The 23,331-nt window shown below is 38.1% G+C and overlaps 1 protein-coding gene across 4 annotated transcripts in view; it reads left to right on the forward strand.

Annotated features, from left to right (window-relative positions):
* The window catches only part of LOC140187612 (unconventional myosin-XIX), a 66,251-nt gene extending 43,316 nt beyond the window's left edge, over window positions 1-22,935 (forward strand). For 3 of the 4 annotated variants that reach the window (XM_072243109.1, XM_072243111.1, XM_072243112.1), the window contains 3 exons: window positions 2,844-2,929; window positions 11,137-11,478; window positions 21,496-22,935. In XM_072243109.1, the coding sequence (XP_072099210.1) occupies window positions 2,844-2,929; window positions 11,137-11,478; window positions 21,496-21,609 (542 nt within the window). In that variant the 3' untranslated portion in view covers window positions 21,610-22,935. Of the gene's footprint in view, window positions 1-2,843; window positions 2,930-11,136; window positions 11,479-21,495 lie in introns of those variants that run through there. The other variant, XM_072243110.1, reaches the window with a different exon arrangement.
* Window positions 22,936-23,331: the final 396 nt, after the last annotated feature.

Consider the following 23,331-nt stretch of genomic DNA (forward strand, 5'->3'; position numbering starts at 1 on the left):
ATGTGATTGTTTGAATTCCAAAACCAAAGAATTCTGGAACTACCCAGTCAGTGGATCAGGCAGGACTTGAACTGAGAGGGGGAAAAACTCAATTAACATTACAAATTGATATCCTTTTATCATGGAATGTTCCAGTACAAGCCAAGTCTGAGTATTGAGTCCCAAAGTTGTCGGGCACTAAGCAGAAGATAAAGTTCTGCTCCTTGAACTTGGACTTCACTGGAGCAGTGAAAGAGGCGAAAGACCGAGTTGGGTGAAGAATTAAAGTAAAAGGCCAATGGAACTTTGGGGTCACCTTTGCAAACTGAATGGAGATGCTCTGTAAAGTGGCGATTTATTCTTGGTTGTGTGTGTTGTGAGCACCAAATGCTATACACTAAACTGGAGGAAGTAGAGGTGTATTGCTGCTTTACTGAGGTTATTGTCTCTACTGAAAAAAAAATGCTTGCGAATCAATACAGAGAAACACCACAAGAATGTAAAGTTATCTTTTTTTCACTTTCTAATTAGCAATTTGGTTAAGTATTTTTATATTGTTGATCTATGACCACAAAATTTGCAACAACTTTCAAAAGGAACATGGAAGCAACTAGAGGCCATTAGGCTTCATAGACCTGGGCTGCTGTTCAGACAGCTTTTTGCCAACTTGTCCCTCTGTTTCACTTCTGACTCATACTCCTTGATCTCCTTGCCTAATTAAAAGTCAGTAGTCTCAAGAGGAGAGTTCCTGATAGTCCATTTGATCGTAAAATATTTCTCACATTTTTCACACCTCTGACTTCATTCTCATTTTAAGATTAGGTTATCATTCTGCATTCCCTTTGTAGGAGAGAGACTTTTTATCTAGCCTTCCCAATACCACTTTCTCTATTAAACTCTTGAGGTATTGTAATATGTAATCTTCTAAACACGAAGGTTACAATAAGTCCAAGATTATGCAAGCAGTTATCATAAGTTAACCTATTAAGATGAGTATCTTTCTGATCAGTCTGCACTTTAATCTCTCCAAAGCCATTATGTTGTTTCTAAATTGCAAAGTACATAATTAAAATATAGTGCTTCTGGGACTCTAACCAACATTCTCCTGCAACTGAAGGGTAACTTAATCCCCTTGTCTTTTAATTCCTCTTGATCTTTTTAATTTTTATTCCTGTGCATTGATATATAATAGTATGTGTGCATGCCATTTAAATCCAATTGTTCTTTGGCAATTCTTAGTGTCTTATTGCAGGTGGCGGTACACCAAAAGGGGGTATGAGGCATTCCTTCCCTCTGCTAGCCTGCAGGTCACCCTTGGGTAAGGTTTAGCACCTCTTAGTGCACCCTCCTCTCCCCCCCCCCCCCCCCCCCCGGATCAGGGTCACATGAAGCCATGGGAGCAGGTAGGGGATAGTCGCATTAGCACATTAGTCGTATTGTGCATACCACAATTCCTGGTTATGCGACCATGGATGTCAGACAAACAATCTCTGAAAGATATTGATAATGGCTGGGATAACCCATCTTGTAAAGACGCTGCCCAGAAGAAGGCAATGGCAAACCACTTGTGTAGAAAAATTTGCTGAGAACAATCATGGTCACGGAAAGACCATAATCGCCTACGTCATAGAACATGGCACATAATGAATGAACAAGTGCCGTATCAATATGTTTTTTTAAATGCTTTGTACATCTTTATCTAATATAACTGACTTACTATTTCCTCGTATTATGCTCCAAGGGCCACAATTCTGTTTCTGCCTCTTTGTAACCGGTTATCTCCTATGTTGGTAAATACTTGGATATGCAACTCTTGATATAATTGGGTGTACATTGCAGCTGCACTCCTATCTCCTATCCATCAAGCAATTCACAGTCTTACAACATGACTTGTTTTTCACAAATCTTTGAACATGTAAGAAAGCATCCTCATGGGGGATTGCACTAAATTTGTAATATTTGCGATTCCTTCATCCTTTGAGTAGAGGCACGCTACTTTCAATTTTCCAATTCAAAGGCATATTTTCAAAAACTTAAGCTCCAGAAGGTTAATACTGCTACTTTCTCACACACTTTTAGTAACTGGGCTGGAAAGCATTAGGTTCCAGAAAACCTGAAGGGTTTCTAAATTGTACCATGTTTAATACTGCATTAGTGATTGTTGGTCCCTCTATAAATCTGATGTCCATATTCACTAGTTCTAATATCATTCTTTTCTGACCATTATATCAAATGGTAAAGAAAAATTACTTGCATAGTACATACTGGTTTTTAGAATATAAAGTGACATGTTCCAACTCTTCAGAGCAAAATGACAAGCAAAAGACAACCCTTAATGGATTTGTAATACAGTTATATCCCTTTCCTCCTCTACCCTCAATTCAAATTTAATTTTTATTCTTTTTCTCTTCACTAGTTCCTCAGTTCTGATTTTAAGCTGTCTCTGCCAAGCCTGATCATCCCTAACTTCTATTAATTATAATTTTTTGACTAGAACCCAAACATCAAAGTTCACAACTTCTGGTCAGTCCATCTTCAGCATGCTGGGAATCTGAAGAAATGTCATGCATAGAACATCCATTGGCTCTTGATTTACTCCTACTATTCATTTAAGTAAAGTAATGGTGAATGTTTTTCATCTTTTAATTAGTTAGAATGGTTGAAAATTTAAAGAAAGATCTTGGCTCCTTTCACTTGTAGGCTCATGGCAAAATAGGACCTCTAAAATTGATGATAGAGGATTTTTTTAATAGCCTTCTCTAAACTAAAATCAGATTATTGCTAATAGTGCTTTCAAACAAATGGTAGAATTTCACTCAACACTTTTGCACAATGCTATTGTTTGTTCTTTTCATACTATATAGCTATTAGATCGTGGTTGACCAGACGATGGATTAAGAAACTACATCATTCTGCCATGGTGCTACAAAGAGCGTGGAAAGCCCGGAAGGTGAGTTAAATTTTTGAACTTGAAAAATACTTCAAAAGCATAATACTAGTGAAAACCATTCCTTGATTTGACTTGCAATTATTAAGATATTAAATTGATAACCACATTTTGAAATATTTATATAAGACATAAGAGCAGAATTAGCCCATTTGGCCCATCAAGTCTGCTCCACCATTCAATCATGACTGATCCTGTTCTTCCTTCCCTCCTCAGCCCCACTCCCTGGGCTTCTTCCCATAACCTTTGCTGCATCCAGTCAAGAACCTATCAATCTCCACCTTAAAGACACCCAACGACCTGGCCTGTGAAAATAAATTTGCACAAATTCACCACCCTCTGGCTAAAGAAATTTCTCCACATCTCTGTTTTAAATGGACACCCCTCTATCCTGAGGCTGTGCCCTCTTGACCTAGACTCCCCCACCATGGGAAAAGTCCTTTCCATATCTACTCTGTCTAGGCCTTTCAACATTCGAAAGGTTTCAATGAGATCCCCTCTCATCCTTCTGAATTCAGTGAGTACCCAGAGCCATCAAACGTTCCTTGTACGATAACCCATTCATTTCTGGACTCATCCTTGTGAACCTCCTCTGGACCCTCTCCAATGCCAGCATATCTTTTCATAGATAAGGAGCCCAAAACTGTTCACAATACTCAAAGTGAGGCCTTTATAAAGCCTCAGCATCACATCCCTGCTCTTGTATTTAGACCTCTTAAAATGAATGCTGACATTTCATTTGTCTTCCTCACCACCGACTCAACCCACAGGTTAACATTTGGGCTGTTCTGCACAAGGACTCCCAAGTCCCTTTGCATCTTAGATTTTTGGATTTTCTCCCCCGTTTAGAAAATAACCTGCATATTTATTTCTACTACCAAAGTGCATGACCATGTATTTTCCAACATGGTATTTTATTTGCCACTTCCTAATCTGTCTTAAGTCCTTCTGCAGCCCTCCTGTTTCCCCACACTACTTGCCCATCTACCAATTTTCATATCATCTGCAAACTTGACAACAAAGCCATCTATTCCATCATTGAAATCATTGATATACAACATAAAAAGCAGTCCCAACACCAACCCTTCAGAACACCACTAGTCACTGGCAGCCAACCAGAAAAGAATCCTTTTATTCCCACTCAATCAGCCTCTTACCAATCAGCCAATGCTCTAACCATGCCAGTACGTTTCCTGTAATACCATGGGCTCTTAACTTGGTAAGCAGCCTCAATCATGGCACCTTATCAAGTGCCTTTTAAAAATCCAAATGTACAGCATCCACTGCATCCCCTTTATCTATCCTACTTGTAATCTCCTCAGAGAATTCCAATAGGTTCGTTAGGCAAGATTTTCCCTTAAGGAATCCATGCTGACTTTGTCCTATCTTGTCTGGTGTCACCAAGTACTCCATCACCTCATCCTTCACAGTTGACTCCAACATCTTCCCAACCACTGAGGTCAGGCTAACTGGTCTATATTTCCTTTCTGCTGCTGCTTAAAGAGTAGAGTGACATTTGCAATTTCCCAGTCTTCTGGAACAATGCCAGAATCCACTGATTTTTGAAAGATCATTGCTAATGCCTCCACAATCTCTACCTCTACTCTTTCAGAACCCTAGGGTGCAATCCATGTGGTCTGGGTGACTTGTGTACCTTTGGGTCTTTCAGCTTTTTGAGCACCTTCTCCCTCTTAATAGTAACTGCACTCACTTCTCTTCCCTCACACCCTTCAATACCTGGAACACTGCTAGTGTCTTCCACAGTGAAGACACATTGCAAAATATTCATTTAATTCATTTGCCATCTCCTTGTCCCGCGTTATTATTTCTCTGGCCTCATTTTCTAGTGGTTCTATATCCACTCTCCTCTCACTTTTATTTTTTACATACTTAAAAAGCTTTTTCTATCCACCTTGATATTGTTTGCTAGCTTGCTTTCTGTAGGTTTTTAAAAACTTCCCAATCCTCTATCTTCCAAATAAGTTTTGAGATGTTATATGCCCTCTCTTTTGCGTGTTTGTGCTAATAGTACCATGGTTGTACTATTTTGCCATGTGAGTATTTCTTTGTTCTTAGAATACATCTGTTCTGCACCTTCCTCATTTTTCCCCAGAAACTCAAGCCTTTGCTGCTCTACTGTCTTCCCTGACAGCATCTCCTTCCAATTTACTTTAGCCAACTCCTCTCTCATATCACTGTAATTTCTATTACTCCACTGAAATACTGCTACGTCAGACTTTAATTTCTCCGTCTTCTCCGTGGATTGTCACCTTGTCGCGATGGAGAGGCTTGTGTGCTCCTGAGATCCCGAGAGTGTCTGGAGCTATACCTTTGTACATGGCATTCATTGACCTCACCAAAGCCTTTGACTCAGTATCAAGGGAACTCCTATGGGATGTCCTATCCACCTGTGGATGCCCTGAAAAGTACATTCGAAACCTGAGACTCCTCCACGATAGCATGCTTGCCACAGTCATGGACAGCAACAGTAACTGTGAGTCTTTTCAAGTTAGATCAGGAGTAAAACAGGGATGCGTGATTGCCCCAACTTTGTTCACCATCTTCATTGCGACAATCATCCACATTATCTAGGATGACCTACCCCCAGGAATCGAAATTGTCTACAGAACAGATGGCAGACTTTTTAATCTTGCCCGTCTCAAATCCAAAACGAAGACATCCACGAGTTCCCTCATCGAGTTCCAATACGCAGATGGCAATGGTGTTGCAGCTCTTTCAGAAAAACACCTACAACTGATTCTGACTGCCTTCAATCATGCATACACGAAACTTGGACTTACCATCAATTCCGAGAAGACTCAGATCATCTATCAACCATCGCCAATTGAGACAAATCGGATAGAACCATCATTTCAACTTGGCGAAACAACCCTGGAAAATGTGGACCACTTTCCATATCTTGGAAGACACCTCTCCTCCAATGTCGACCTTAATAATGAGATCCAACATCGTCTTAAATGCGCTGGAACAGCTTTTGGACGTCTCCGAACAGAGTCTTTCATGATCGTGACATCCGAACAGACACCAAAATGTTAGTGTACAAAGCAGTGGTAATCCCAACGCTCCTGTATGCATCAGAAACCTGGACAATATACCGACGACATCTGAAGGCACTTGAAAAGTTCCATCAACGCTGTCTTTGAAACATCTTAAGTGTCAGCTGGGAAGATAGAAGAACCAACATCAGTGTGCTAAATGAAGCAAAAACAACAAGCATTGAAGCCTACGTCATCAAGAACCAACTAAGATGGAGCGGTCATATTGTTCGGATGAAAGACGAACGTCTGCCAAAACAGATCTTCTACTCCCAGCTTAAAGAAGGCAAACGTTAAAGAGGCGGACCACAGAAAAGATTCAAAGATGTCTTAAAAGCCAACATGAAGAAATGTAACATCGACATCAACAATTGGGAAACCAATGCCAAGGACAGGAAACTCTGGCAAACCATCATCTGAGAAAGAACAGCAACTTTCGAAGCCAACAGAATTAGAAGAAAATGGAAAGAGAGGCAGCAACAACCAAAGCCCGATCTGCCATCTGGAACTACCTGTCCTGAATGCGGAAGAACTTTCTAAGCCAAGATTGGACTCAAAAGCCACTTGAGAGCCCATAAGTAGATCAACAGAACGAAGACCATCATCCTCGACCTCAAGGGATAGCCACGACGACGATGACTTTCTCCGTATTAAATTTCAATCATATTGTGATCACTGTCTCCTAAGGGTTCCTTTACCTTAAGCTTCCTAATCATCTCCAGTTCGTTACATAACACCTAATCCAATTTAGCTGATCCATTAGTAGGCCCAATGAAAAAACTGCTGTAAAAGGCCATTTTGTAAGCATTCAGCAAATACTCTCTCGATCCATTACTAACCTGATTTTTCCAATCTACCTGCATGTTAAAATCACCCATGACTATTGTAACATTGCCCTTTTGACACAGCTTTTCTATTTCCCGATGTAATCTGCAGTCCACATCCTGGCTACTGCTTGAAGACCTGTATATAACTGGCATCAAGGTCCTTTTACCCTTGCAGTTTCTTAACTCAACCCACAAGGATTCAACATCTTCTGAGCCTATGTCGCATCTTGCTACCAATTTGATACTATTCTTTACCAGCAGATCCACACCACCCCCTCTGCCTACCTTCCTATCCCTCCGATATAATGTGTAATCTTGGACATTCAGCTCCCAACTACGTGATCCTTCAGTCACGATTCTAGTGATGGCCACAACATCATACCTAACAATTTGTAAAAGTGCCACAAGATCGTTCACCTTATTTCTTATACTCTGCATTGAGATATAACACTTTGAGTACTGTATTTGCTACCCTTTTTGATACTGCATCCCTAATGCACTGATACTCAGCTTGCTGGCTGCAATTTTGTCCTATCGTTGCTTGCCCCTCCTGACAGTCTGACTGCATGCTATTCTTTACTTTTTTACCTTCTGTCCTATCCTGAGACCCATCACTCTGGTACCACACCCCTGCCAAATTAGTTTAAACCCTCCCCAACAGCTCTAACAAACCTGCCCGTGAGAATATTGGTCCCCCTTGGGTTCAGGTGCAATCTGTCCCTTTTGTACAGGCCATACCTCTCCCAAAAGAGATCCCAATGAACCAAGAACCTGAAGCCCTGCCCCTTGCACCAGCTTCTCAGCCACACATTTACCTGCCAAATCATCCTGTTTTTACCCTCACTAGTGCATGGCACAGGCAGTAATCCAGTAATTACTATCCCAGAGGTCCTGTTTCTCAGCTTTCTGCCTAGCTCTCTAAATTCTCTCTTCAGGACTTCATTGTTTGTCCTTTCTATGTCGTTGGTGCCGATATGTACCAAGACATCTGGCTGCTCTCCCTCCCTCTCCAAAATGCTGTGGACGCAATCCAAGACATTCCTGATCCTGGCGCCTGGGAGTGCAACATACCATCTGGGTGTCCCGTGCACATCCATAGAATCTCCTGTCTGTTCCTCTGACTATTGAGTCTCCTATCACTACCGCTCCCCTCTTTTGCTTCTGCACCACAGACCCATGCTCAGTGCCAGCAACCTGGTCATGGCATTTCCTGGGAGGTTATCTCCCACAACAGTATCCAAAACAGATACTCGTTATTGAGGGGAATGGCCAGAGGGATGCTCTGTTCTAACTGCCGATTCGCCTTCCCATTTCTTCTCTTGACAGCCACCCAGCTACCTGCCTCCTGAAACTTGGGGGTGACTATTACCCCATAACGCCAATTAATGATCTCTTCACTGTCCTGTACAAGCCGAAGGTCATCCAGTTGCTGCTCCAGATCCCTCACACAGTCTTGAAGGAGTTGCAGCTGGATGCATTTCACACAGATGTAATTTCCTGGGAGACTCTGACATGAAGAACACACAACAGCTATTTAAACTACATCAAGTACCCCTAACATAGTAAGAAAAAAGGGAAACTTAACAGAAATTTACCTGGCCAACTTACCAAGAGCCAGAGCCTCTTCCGAGCTGAAGCTTCCTTTGAGGCAAAGCCTGACACTCCCACTCTCACCACTGGCCCACTCCCAGCTAGGACCGCTCTGCTTGTCCCTTCTGTACCTTTCTTTACCCCTTTCTGCGCTACTCTCACTGACCTCCTCACTGTACACTACTCCCGCCACTGATTAGGCTGCTGGAATGATACCGAATGCCTGCGAAGCTCTTTAGTATGAGTGCCGCCGACCTGCCAGAAACCTCCTCTCTGGGAACTGCTCCCGCTGCTGATAGGGCCACTGGAATATACACTATTGAGCTTTAAAGTAGCGATCGAAATATAGCAAAATTCAACTGGACAGATATAAAAATGAAAAATGCTGTAAGTTTCCAGCTTATCAGGCAGTATCTATGAAGAGGGAAATAGTTACAGCTGTTTTGGAGAAAATCTGATTGGAGATCTTTAGCCTTAAGTATTACTTCTGGTTCTCTCTCTCCACAGATATTGCCTGTACTGCTGAGTATGTTATACCTTTTCAGGTTTTCAGCATCTCTAATATTTTGCTTTTGGATTAGGTTTCATTAGCCCTGTGTAGAAAACTTTTGCAGCATCAGAGTGGGTTTTGGAGATTTTGAAGTTGCTTAGCAATTGAAGGACAAAAATGTGGGTATTCCTCTAATGTAAGGTTCTGAATATTTGAAATATTAAATAACCACTTGCCTTATTGCATTATTTGACTTTTGCAGATGTTATTTTTCATTTTCAAGAAGTTCCTAACAAAATCTTTTTTTCTCAATTCGCTTGAACTGAATAATTTACAAAGCAAGTAGGCAGTTACAATTCAACCACAGATTCACATCTGCTGAGTTATTTTTGAAGTGTACTTGTAAGGGAAATGAAGATTCTGCAGGAAATACAGTAATTTGGTGCCTAAGCTTGCACTAATCAGTAAATTACATAGCATACAAAATCTGTTTATTCATAAAGTTTAAATAAACTAGGAAATAGAACTTTTAAAAGAAACAGCAATATTTTTACCTACAAAATAAGGTAATTTCTATGATAAATGCGCTATCTGGAAGATAGGTGTATACAATAATCCACAAAGTCCATCCTAATTATTCGATTAACTAACTTGCAGCAGCATCACAGCACAAGGCATCTTATTAGCAACATTCAAAGGAAAAGACATAAATCAAGATTATACTGGAGAGAACACAATTAGAACATCAACTCAAACAAAGCCCAGTGTAGTGCAAAGTGGTCATCCTGAGGCAGCGATGTGGGTTGTGCAGCTTGGTTCAAGATCTGAATGGATGAAGGGAAGAAGCTCTTTGTGAACTTGCTGGTGTGGGACTTCAGACCTCTGTACCTCCTGCCTAACAGTGCAAAAAGATTGCGTATTCTGGGTGTCAGTATATTTGATAGATATTGCCATCTTGAGGCTGCGCCCCATGTAGATAGTTTGGGAAGGGTTGTGCCAGTGATGTATTGGATTAAGTCCTCTACTTTCCAAAGCTTCTTGCATTCCTCCACATTCAAATTACAGTACCAGCCCATGATGCAACGTGCAAACCAAATTATTCACATTTATTTACAGTTATCAAGAGAAGCTGATGTGTTATCTTTTGTGTGTTGCTATTTGAGTGCAAAATGTTGATCCCTGTTCTTTTAGTCTACGTACAGAGCATGGACTCAGGCCCTGCAGCCCAATGAGTCCATGCTGACTATGGTGCATACTGATGTAGTCCCAATTTCCTGAGTTCAGCCCATATCCTTTTGAGGCCCACACTTCCTCGAGCAGCTCATTCCACGTACTCACACCCTGAGCATGGAAAAAGTTGCCCTTCAAGTACCTTTTAAATCTTTCTCATCTCACACGAAATCTGTGCCCCTGCTTTTGCATTTCCCTGCCTGGGGAAAAGGCCTTTCCTATTTATCTATTTAACCATGCCCTTCATGATTTTATGAACCTCTATACAATCACCCCTTATTCTCCTACACTCTGAGGAATAAAGACTTTGCCTGGCCAACCTCTCCCTGTAACTCAGGCTCTCTGGTCTTGCTAACATTCTCATACATCTTTTACTGCACTTTTTCCAGTTTAACCTTGTCTTTCCAATAACTGGGAGACCAAAACTGTACAAGGATAGGTTTCACCACTTGTATAATTCCAGTATAATGTCCCAGCTCCTATACTCAGTGTCCTGAATGATGAAGGCTAGCATGCTGAACACCTTTTACACCATCCAGTCTACCTGTGATGCTGCTTTCAATGAACTCTGCACTTGTACTCCCAAGTCCTTCTATTCAGTTGCACTTCATCGTGTCCTACTATTCACAGTATTGTATGCTAGTTTGACTTTCCAGAATGCCCCATCACTCACTTATCTGTATTGAAATCGTTTGTCACACTCTAGCCCATTTTACTACAGAATAATATCACTAACCATTCATTTTAAATTAATTTGTGGTTTCCTGAACATGCCAAATGCTATACAAATGTAAGTTTATTTTTTTTGTTAAATAGTACTTTTGCCTTTTCTGAAAAGGCAAATTGGCTTAATATTGTTTCAAAAAGATACAACAGACAACTCAATGCTATCTCAGCACTGCACAGCCGTGTACTGAATTGTACTGGTCTAAAAAGTGATGTACTGAAGTAATAGTGCTGTCAAATAGCCAACCTGTCACATAAGCTAATTGCAATTTTTAATAAATTATATTTTAGATTAAAATGGAAACCTTGGCAGAAAAGGAATTGGATAACCCAACATACTTTAAAGACATGGAATTAATTCCCGGTTCTACGTCCTCATCTTTATCGCCAGTACGACATGAGTTATTAAATAAGTGTTCTCAATCTATTCCATTTCAAAATCTAAAATTGTGCTCCTGGCCTCTGGGTTTGATTCTGTCACCTTTCTGCATTACTGGAATAGCTCCATCAGCATCTGAATTTCTTAAGGCTTGTACTCGACTGGCAGCATTGAAGATGAAGTGGAGAAATACCCATAAATTAGAACATAATCAGTGTCATCGGGGTATTGCTTCTATTCGAGCATTGCCTGAGGTAAGGAATACCTTCTTTTCTCTCTCCCCCCCCCCCCCCCTTTTTGGTATAAGTGAAATAATTGTACCCACTGCATTTAAAACAAAATTGTAATGCATATTCAGTAGAAAAATGATAAATGTGAAACTAGAAAATGGATTGTGCCACTTTCTGGTTGTGTTTAGCACTAACGTCATATTTGATCACCCAAAACAAATCATAGTTGGTCAAAATCCAGTGAAGCAACATCAGAATGGTTACATCCAGAAATCAGAGTTAAAATGGGATGTCACAGCTCCTCCTGGGACCTCATTCTATTTAGCACTACCGCAGCAATCGAAGAAGGCAACAGCTCTTAAAAGGTGTATTTTCTTTTGGTAGAAGAATAAAGAGTTCAGAGAGAAGGAAGCTTCTCCTCCAGGTCACTGGAGCAATGTGACAATAAATTTCATATTCTTGCAAGATATATCAGGATGATTCACCCTCCGCTAATTTTCTCCCCGCAAGCACCATTTACACTGGCAGCTTGTTCCACTCTCACCGCCTTCTGAGTGAAGTTCCCCCTCATATTCCCCTTGAACATTTCACCTTTCATTTGTAACCCATGACCTCTAGTTGTAGTCTCACCCAACCTCTGTGGAAAATGCCTGCTTGCATTTACCCTATCTCTACCTTTCATAATTTTGGAACAGTTAGGCCACTCGGCCCATCAAGTCTGCTCTGCCATTTCATCATGGCTGATTTATTACCCCTCTCAACCTTACTCTCCTGCCTTCTTCCTGTAACCTTTGATGTTCTGACTAATCAAGAACCTATCAACCTCTGCTTTAAATACTCTGTGATTTGGCCTCCACAGCCAACTGTGATTTTTGTATATCAAATCTCCCTTCACTCTCCTACACTTTAGGAAATGAAGTCCTAACTGTTCAAATTATTCTACTTTCGATTCTTCCACTGGCACTGGTTTCTCTCCTCTGTTTGCACATTTGTGCAACAAACAGCACACTACAATGACGTCTCCTCACCTGCTTGGTAGTGTTTTGCAAGGTGCCTCAAATTGATGGGGGAAATCAAATCTCATCTTGGCATTTACCATTATTATCCTGTGTGTGTATGCCTTGATTACATCAATGCTTGGCAGCTGTGGTCACCAAGTATTAATGTAATATGTGCCATCATGGAAAAAGTATAGCCTTTATTCCCCAGGATCTATCAATTTGAACAGCAAAGGCTGTTAAAACTGACTGTACAGTCTCATAGAGGATGAAGTATTCTTATGTGCTTCCATGACATTCACCATGAGGAAATATCTTCATGATTCACACTCGAGAGTGGAAACTTTGTTTGAAAAGATGAGGGTTCTGACATGAGTGTGATCAGACAATATAATCTCATAATTGTTTTGCATGGACAAACTCTCTGCAATAACGTGCCTTCTTTGGGACAGTTGGCAGATATCTATTGTGGCTGCATGAATAGAACCTGATGTGATCTTGACATTCATGGAGAGTAATTTAGATAGGAGAGGAAGGGCCACAACAGTGACTGTAAAAGGTATTCACCTCCCCATTCCTTGGAGGTTTACATGTTTTATTATTTCACAACATTGAATCACAGTGGATTAATTTGGCTTTTTTCAACTCTGATTAACAGAAAAAGACTCTTGTGTCAAAGTGGAAACAGATCTTTACAAAGTGATCTAATTTAATTACAAATATAAAACACAAAATAATTGCATAAGTATTAACCCCCTTTGATACACCAAACCATCACTGGTGCAGCCATCTGGTTTTAGAAGTCACATATTATGTTAAATGGAGCTCTGTTTTTAGACACCTGTGTGCAGTCAAAGTGTTTCAATTGATTGCAGTAAAAATACACCTGTATCTAGAAGGTCCAATTGCTGGTGAGTCATTATCCTGGCAAAAACTACACCATGAAGACAAAAGAACACTCCAAGCAACTCTCTGAAAAGGTTATTGAAAAGTACAAGTCAGGAGATGGATATAAGAAAATTTCCCAGTCACTGAATAGCCATTGGAGTACAGTTAAGTCAATCATCAAGAAATGGAAAGAATATGGCACAGTTGTAAATCTACCTCGAGCAGCCCGTCCTCAAAAACAGAGTGATCTTGCAAAAAGGGGACTAGTGAGGGAGGCCACCCAGAGGCCTAGGACAACTCTCGAGGAGTTGCAGGCTTCAGTGGCTGAGATGGGAGAGACTACACATACAACAACTGTTGCCCAGGTACTTCAAGTCTCAGCTTTATGCAAGAGTGGCAAAGAGAAAGCCACTTGGAAAAAAAAAACACTTGAAAACTTGGTTAGAGTGTGCCAGAAGACATGTGGGAGACTCTGAAGTCAGCTGGAAGAAGGTTCTATAGTCTGATGAAACCAAAAATTGAGCTTTTTGGCCATCAGACTAAACGCTATGTTTGGCATAAGCCTAACACCACACATTATCAAAAACACACCATTCCTACCGTGAAGAATGGTGGTGGCTGCATCATTGTGTGGGGATGCTTCACTGCAGCAGGTCCTGAAAGGTTTGTGAAGGTAGAGGGTAAAATGAGTGCAGCAAAATGCAGGGAAAACCTGATGCAGTCTGCAAGAGAACTACAACTTGGGAGAAGATTTGTTTTCCAAAATACTTTCCAGCAAGTATGCTTGTTTACCTCAAGCATAAAGCCAAAGCTACACAGGAATGGCTTAAAAACAACAAAGTTAATATCCTGGGGTGGCCAAGTCAGAGCCCAGACCTCAATCACAATTGCAAATTTGTGGCTGGACTTGAAAAGGGCTATTCACTCATGATCTCCATGCAATCTGACAGAGCTTGAGCAGTTTTGTAAAGGATGGGGGAAAATTGCAGTGTCCACATGTGCAAAACTGATAGAGACCTATCCACTCAGACTCAAGCAACACACACAAAATACTGGAGAAATTCAGCAGCCCAGGCAGCATCTATGGAAAGTACAGTCGATGCTGCCTGGCCTGCTGAGTTTCTCCAGCATTTTTTTGTATGTGTTGCTTGGATTTCCAGCGTCTTCAGATTTTCTTGTTTGTGATTGTGCACAGACTGAAGGCTGTGATTGTTGCTAAGGGCGCATCTACTAAATACAGACTTGAATGGGATGAGTAATTATGCAGTCAATTATTTTGTATTTAATAATTGTAATAAATTTAGACCAATTTGTAGAAAATTTGTTTTCACTTTGAGACAAAAACGCCCTTTCTGTTGATCAATATCAAAAAAAGCCAAATTCAATCCACTGAGTCAATGATGTAAAACAATAGAACATGAAAACTTCTGGGGGCTCAGGGAGGGGGGTGAATACTACTTATAGGCATTGAATTTTGCTAATTGCATCCATGCAAAAACCTGAACCACCTTTATTTTTATATGTGTGAGGAGAGGGACTCTGTTGGTCAGAGTTGACCATGGATATTGCATCCTAGCTGTCTAGATACACAAGCCTGGGCAGTACAATGTGGAGAGCAAGCTGTTGCCCATGTAGCAAGCTCCCCCTCTCCACGCAACTGATGAACCTAAAGGAACAACAGAAACCGATACAGAGAACCTACTGGCTGTTGATAGAGTAGCAGCATTTTTATAAGTGCTCCTCTACTTAATTTACTGTTTCCAACTTGTTTTGAAAACTTACTTATAAGCGCAATATTGTTTTACGATGGGTCATGGCAAAGCTACTAAGAAAGAAGAGGACTCTCCTGTAACTTTGGAATCTATTTTGGAGACACTTCGGAAGCATAAAAATGAACTTTCGGAGGAGTTCCAGCAGGAATTCCGGCAACTCAGCACTGAATTTAAACGAATGGATGTAAAATTGGATTCTAGCCAAAAAACTTAGTGAACACGATAAATGGATAAAAGAGAATGAAGACACTTTGACGATCTTGGATGCGAAGACTGATGACCTGGAAAAGATCTGTGATACACAGTCAAAAGTTAATGAAACATTAAGACAGAAGATTATCGACTTAGAAAATAGAAGCAGAAGAAATAACATACGTATTCTGGGTCTTAAAGAGTTAAGGGAAGGCAATCAGCCTTCGGAATTTTTTGCAAACCTTTTGGCTAATTTATTTCCGAATATTTTAAAATCTCTACTTAAAATAGACCAAGCTCATAGATCGCCACTATCAAGATCCCCTTCAGGAGAATGACCCCGTTCAGTGATAATTTGTCTTCACGACTTTCAAACAAAGGAACTTTTAATTTGTGAATCTCGTTAGAAAGGTATGATTGATTATGAAGGCCAGAAGATCAGAATTATGGAGGATTTTTCACCCGAGGTGTTGAATGAACGCTTCAAGTTTTAAAAAAATGATGTCGGACTTGTATAATAAAGGTTTTAAACCCTCTCTTCGTTACCCCGCCTGTCTTAGAATCATTTTGAAAAATGGCTGTCAGAGAATGGTTCCATTTGACTCGAGGCGCAGAATTTCTTAATTTCGGAATCAGTATCAGAAGTTTAATTGTTCAGTAATTCCCTATATAAATTTATGTTGCATCTGCTTGATGGATCCTTTTTTTTAGAATCAGCAGTCTAACTGTTCATCACTTTCTTTTATGAACAATTTTTTTTTTACTTTTGGTATACCTTTGTATCTAATTTTTTTTGTACTTTTATTTCTTTGCTTAGAAAATTAAGGACTTAACGTTAGTAAGCTTTCATTGAGTTAATACTTTCCAAATTAATGTTCTGATTTTGCTCAGTTCTTTTTAATATTTTATACTATACGTTTTTATGTTTTTTTAAAAATAAGTTTAATTTTGCTCTGTTTTTTGTTAAGTCTTGTTGGAATGCAGTTAGCCTTAGAAATTTTTTGGAGCTCAGCCAGTAATTTGTTTTGGGAGGGCAATGCTGGTAGGTTTAGCTGTCGATTGCCCTATGGTTGACATTTTTTCTTGGGGTGGGGGGTGGATTTTTTTCTTTTCTGTCAGCTGTTTGGTTCTCTTAGCTTCATTTGTTGCTTGGTCACTTTATCTTAAAGCTCATTGTTTGGATTCAATATACATTCCAGCGGTTTTTATTCTAACCTCTCTCAAGCAATATTTAAAATGGACCATACTATTAATTTACTTAGATTTAATGTGAAAGGTTTAAATCATCCTGTGAAACGTAATAAGATATTTAATTATATTAAGAAATTGAAAGTCTCAATTTCTTTTTACAAGAAACATGTTCATAAATGTGATAATTTACGTCTTTTCAGCAGTTGGAAGAATTTATGGTTTCATTCCTCATTTCAGGCTAAGGCTGGAGGAGTTTTGATTCTTGTAGACAATTCAGTTTCTTTTGTTCAACATAATGTAATGTCTGATACTAATGGGCGTTTTGTTATAGTGTCAGGGAAATTAGATAATAAATTCATGGTTTTTGCTAATTTGTATGTCCTGAATATAGATCATCCAGGTTTTTTTTGAACGCTTTTTTTTTTTGCTTTTACTGGATTTAAGTTTGTACTTTCTGGTTTTAGGAGGAGACTTCAGCTGCTGTTTAGACCCTGTTTTAGATCACTCATCTTTTAAACGATTGTCTTTTAGTAGATCTGCCTCCTTTATCCAATCTTTTTTAATGAAATGTGATATTGTTGATGTTTGGCACTTTTAGTTTCCAACAGATAGAGAGTACTCATTTTTCTCCTCATGTTCATCATACGTATTCCAGGATTGATTATTTTTTTGTTGATAGTCAATTGATTCCATTGGTTCGCTCCTGTGACTATAAAGAAATTGCTGTTTCAGATCATGCTCCTGTGTTTTTATCTTTAAATCTTCTGGGTGTCTCCCAAGTAAATAGATTCTGGCATTTTAATCCAACTCTGTTATTTGATAAGGATTTTAAAAAATTTTTGGAGAGACAAATTACTCTCTTTTTTGAAGAGAATATGCTAGAAGAGACTTCTAGTCTTATTTTATGGGATGCTTTTGAGGCTTATATTAGAGGACAAATTATTTCTTTTACCACAAGTGTTAAGAGAAAAGCTAATAAGGAAAGAATTGAATTAGCCAATCAGTTGAAACAATTAGACCAAAAATATGCTTTGGCTCCAGATCCTGCTGTACATAAAAGATGTGTTGAAATTAAAACTAAATACGATCTGCTTTTAACTTATCCAATTGAAACTCAACTTTTAAAAGATAAAAGTTAGTTTTATGTTCATAGTGATAAAACAGATAAACTATTGGCTAACCAATTAAAGACCTTTATAGTTAAACACCAAATTAAAGAAATTTATAAGGCTAATGGTGATAAAACATCTGATCATTTAGAAATAAACGGTACTTTTAGAGAATTCTCTTCTAAACTGTATAGTTCTGATCCTCCTAAAGATAATATTGTAATGAATAATTTCCTAGATCGATTAAACATTCCTACACTTTCTGATGATCATCGAAAATTGCTGGATCAACCCATTTCTTATGAGGAAATTGCCAAGGTTGTTCACTCTTTGCACTCGGGGAAGGCTCCTGGTCCTGATGGATTTTCCAGAGAGTTTTATAAGGCTCTTTCCTCTTTGCTTATACCTCACTTATATTCAGTCCTTTTGGACTCTTTTAAATTAGGTAGGTTGCCACAATCTTTTTATGAAGCCTCTATTTTGCTTATTCTTAAAAAGAATAAGGATCCAACTGAATGTTCTTCTTGTAGACTAATTTCTTTACTTAATGTTGATACTAAAGTTTTATCTAAACTTTTGGCTCATAGGATTGAAAATATTTTGCCATCTATTATTTCTGATGATCAGACTGGATTTATCAAAAATCGATACTCCCATTTTAATATTCGTCGTTTTTATTCTCCTTCTAAAGAGATGTCAGAATGTGTGATACCCTTAGATGCCGAGAATGCCTTTGATCGGGTTGAATAGGATTATTTATTTATTTAAAATTTCAGAAAAATTTAACTTTGGGCCCGATTTTATTCAATGGATTAAATTACTTTATTTATCTCCCTCCGCACAGGTTCTTACTAACTCTCAGAATTCTAAACCATTTAAACTTCAATGTGGAACCAGGCAAGGTTGTCCTTTGAGTCCGTTGCTTTTTGATTTGGTCTTAGAACCTTCAGCTATTGCTTTCCGGGAACCTAATATCACTGGTATTTTAAGGAGGGGTATTATTCACAAAGTGTTGCTTTATGCTGATGACCTTTTGCTCTACATTTCTAATGTGGAGTCTTCTTTACCTTCTGTACTTTCTTTACCCTCCTGCTTAAGTCAGTTTTCAGGATATAAACTTAACTTTCATAAAAGTAAACTTTTTCCTTTGAATAATTTGGTATTACTAACCTTCCTTTTAAAATTGTAAAATCAATTTACTTATTTGGGCGTAACAATTACTAGGAATTATAAATTCCTTTTTAAAGAAGATTTTTCTACACTTCTAAATTATGTTAAGAAGGCACTATCAAATTGGTCACCCTTCTCTTTATCGTTGATTGGCTGAATTATTCTATTAAAATTAATATTTTGCCTAAATTTTTATATTTATTTCAGGGCATACCTGTTTTTATTCCTAAATCCTTTTTTGATTCTCTGGATTCTATTATATCTTCTTATATATGGAAAAATAAAATTTCTGAATTAAATAAAGCTCATGTTCAAAAAGCTAAAAAGAATGGAAGTTTAACCTTACCTAATTTTAGGTTTTATTACTGTGCAGTCAATATATGGAATCTTATGTTTTGGTTAAATTATATTAATCGAGAGGTCTGTCCGGTTTGGGTTTCTTTAGAAGCTAATTCTGTTGATAAATTTTCTATCATTTCTCTTCTCGGATCCTCAATTCCTTTATCTTTAAGTAATTTAACTGATAGTTTTGTAGCTAAACACACCTTGAGGATTTGGGTACAATTTAGAAAATATTTTGGTTTATTGAGTTTTTCACTTTCAAGTCCCATTTTTTCTAACTTTTTTTTAAACCTTCTGTGACTGATGTAGTTTTTAAAGAGTGGAATAGATTGGGTATTAAATGTTTTCAGGATTTGTTTGTTAGAGATAGTTTCTCTTCATTTGAACAATTGTCTGCTAAGTATAGCCTACCCAAAACTCACTTTTTTCGATACTTATAGAGACTTCTTGCGTTCTCAAATACATACATTTCCTAAAAGTCCAGATAAGAATTTACTTGATACAGTTTTTAATTTGAAACCCTTACATAATGGATCTATATCTAATATTTATGGTATGTTGTTGGGAATGAGAAGTTTTCCTTTAGACAAAATTAAAAATCTCTGGGAACAAGATTTACAGATTCCAATTTCTGAGGATACTTGGAATGAACTTAAATTGGTTAATACCTCATCGTTATGTGCCGTCATTCCCTTCTACAACTTAAAGTGATTCATATGACTAAAGATGAGCTCTCTCGTTTTTATTCGGATATATCACCCTATTGTGATAGATGTAACAATGGAGAAGCCTCACTAATTTATATATTTTGGACTTGTCCGAGTCTTGAAAAATATTGGAAGGAAGTATTCCAAACTTTTTCAGTGCTTTTTAAAGTAAATTTTAAACCCAATCCTTGACTACCTTATTTGGTATTGTTGGAGGAAATGATATTATTTTGGAGTTGCATGGTTTGCATATTTTGGCCTTTATTTCTCTTATAACCAGGAGGGCATTGTTGCTTAAGTGGAAGGATGCCACTCTGCCTACTCATACTCATTAATTAGATGTTGTTATGTCATACTTAAATTTAGAGAAGATTCGCTGTTCAATTTCTGAACCTAGATAAGATTTTTTAACATTGTGGGGACCTTTTTTAATTATTTTCAACATCTTTGATTTGCTATTAAGCACAGATGTTAGCTAACAATATGTTTTATATGATAAGGATTTTTTCCTTTTTTTCAACCAAACAGCTGTTTTTTTTTCTAGTAGTGGGTTTAGATTTTTTTGTATAATAAAATTATCTCTCTTCAATATTATGTTTAAATTTAATGTATACGGATATGGGGTAATGAGACTATATTTGTGATTTCAATACATTGTAATCGATACTGTATATTCTTTTATGTAAGAAATCAATAAAAATATTGAAAAAGAAAGTGACCAATACAGTTTGGAACCAGCAGCATCGCAAGAGTTGCCAGTCAGTGTTGAACTCAATGTAGGACTGCCTTAGGGACACCGGCTCAGGACTTTTCCTTCTGGGTTTACTCCTGAAGCCTTCCCCATGAGTGGGTATAGCCGCAAGGCAGCGGAGGTTTGAGATCAGAGTTTTTCTTCTATTAGATGAGCTGCCAACCATGGCTGATGAACTCCATCTACCCAAAGCGACTGTTTTTAAGGTGCCAGTAACTCACCTTTGCCCCTTCTCCTGTTAGTAGAAACGGTTCCACCGGGCTTAGTAGCTAAGCCACACATGAAGGCCAGGAGCTGGACTTGGTTGTCAGAGGCTACTTGAGGTGCACACCATTGGGAGCCTTCAACAGGTAGTGGAAGCTTGTCCCCATTACCACTCCTGGCTATAACAACCTTAAGGAAAGTACAATATAATGTACAATGTAATAATATACAATATAATAAATATAATGACAGTGCCATCTTTAATGGAGTGCTGCCAGTGATGTGACAACTGAGGTATCCGTGAGATGGGTATCTGAAAGTTTTTCCTCCCAAAAGCTTCTGTAAATTTGACAAGTGCTTGAAAACAGTGCTCTGATGCTACCCAGTCAAATTTTCTTATGCTTACTTTCATATTGCTCAACTTTGTTGCTTTTTGCAATGTGCTCCTGGTTCATATGCAAAGTCATAGCTTCAAGCCTCATTTCATGGTGTTACTCGAACAATACAGTACTGGAAAAGATCAGGTACATGAATGTGGAGTGTATTCAGAAGTGGCTTTCCATTCTCTGATTTCACCTGAAAGTGATTTTATCTTAATCTATTACTGCTAAAATTTAGTTAGCACCTTTTTAAAAAGTTTTTTTTTCAACTTGGTTTCTTAGCATAAATTTTTAATATTATCTGGTGTAACTCAACTATTCCATTTTTCTCTCCTAGGTGCAAGTAAAGTTCCATTGCAAACGATCTCCACTGCTTTTTGCTGACACTTACCCGGAACACCAAAAGTGCATAATCATTGGTTTTAATCAGATCTTATTGGAAAAGGTGTAATCATTTTATCAACACACCTTTCCCCTCTTTGCCCACATTTCTGCACGTGCAATCTTGTAACCACAAGGCTTTTGTAAAAGAACAATTCTCTCTGATAATAGAGCAGTCATAAACTGATAAATTGATCAACCCTTTATTAGATCATAAAAAGTTTGGCCAGAATGCACTTGTAATCCAAGAGCATAAATTTATTTTTGCACTCTTTTGATTTCACTAATGAACTTTACATAAAATTTGTTTAATAAGACTTTAAAGAAATGCTCATTCAACAGGAAGAATTCTTTCAAGAAAGAAAGCATGATTGGAATTGTTACATAACACTGTTTGTGAAGAGCATAACAAAATACTGTATGCTGCAACATTGCATTTATTCAAGTACCTGCCTATTCTCCTTTTCTCATGGAAATTAATCCAACATTTTAATTTACATTTGAATGTTGAAATCCATAGTACTGACATTCAATATGGATCATCTGAACAAAAACCTACAATTTGGTATTTATAGTTGCACAAGTTTGGAATTCTATTATTTATTTTCTGGTATGTAGGGAAGTTGAGTAATGTACAATATTATCTTTTTTTTAACTTTGATTCCTTATGTAAAGGTTCTTATGATTTTGCTTAAATATTTCAGCATCAAACTGTTAATACAATTTTACTAATATCTTAGTACTGAGTATTAACTTGGGTATAATTAGAAAGAGAAGAACTTTGAAGTTATTTTCTTGTTCTGCATTTGTATTTTAGGCTATTGTTTAAAGAATTTGCTATCTTGCTTTAATAAACTTCATTTAAAGATATACTGATAAGTGACATTGTAAGATGTTAAATTGTTTTCTTTTCATACAGCTATCAGATCATGATTTTATTTTTCCCTGATAAATGACTCCATATTATCAGTGAAGTGCCTGCAAGATCAAGATCCCATGGTCCTGAGCAGTTTAGTCAAGTAGGTTTAATTAGCAAGGGAAAACATGGTTACTATTTTGATATTGTGATTGTGCACTTTGAGATAGTTACTCATCTATTTTCCACTGCAGTTTCCTTTATTCCTGAACAAACTTCCATGTGTGCTGAAATTTAAAGAACATCCTTGCTTTCACTTCCTGCAATCCTAAATGTCACCATTAACGTGGAGAATTGAGGGATTTGCGTCTTTTAATTTGTTGCTATTATTTGTATCACCAGCTTACTACATACATACTTTGTTGATATTACATATGTGGACTTGATTGTTCACAGGAAATCTGTATTCAAAGACACAACCATATGTATTAAAGTAATACAAACAAAATGCTGGAGGAACTCAGCAGGCTGGGCAGTATCTATGGAAAAGGATAAACAGTCAACATTTTGGGCCAAGACCCTTCATCAGGGCAAGGGTCTCAGCCTGAAAAGTCAACTGTTTACCCTTTTCCATAGATGCTGCTATGCCTGCTGGGTTCCTCCAGCATTTTGTGTGTGTGTCTGTTGCTTTGGATTTCCAGTGTTTGCAGATTTTCTCGTGTATGTGTCTTAAATTTATTGAAAAATTAAGATATAAGAACTAACCTTTTTGGATTAATGTAAAGGAAAATGTTTAGTTTTTAAGGGTATTCCTGTTTGTAAGATGTACAAACGTATTCAAATGTTTTAACATTTCAAATAAAGATTGTTGATCATGGAAAGTAATCCTTCAGGGCAATGAAAAGAACTTCTGCTACTAAATTCTTTCTATCAGTA

Source organism: Mobula birostris, chromosome 25 (genome assembly GCF_030028105.1).
Source record: "Mobula birostris isolate sMobBir1 chromosome 25, sMobBir1.hap1, whole genome shotgun sequence".
Taxonomy (NCBI): Eukaryota; Metazoa; Chordata; class Chondrichthyes; order Myliobatiformes; family Myliobatidae; genus Mobula; species Mobula birostris.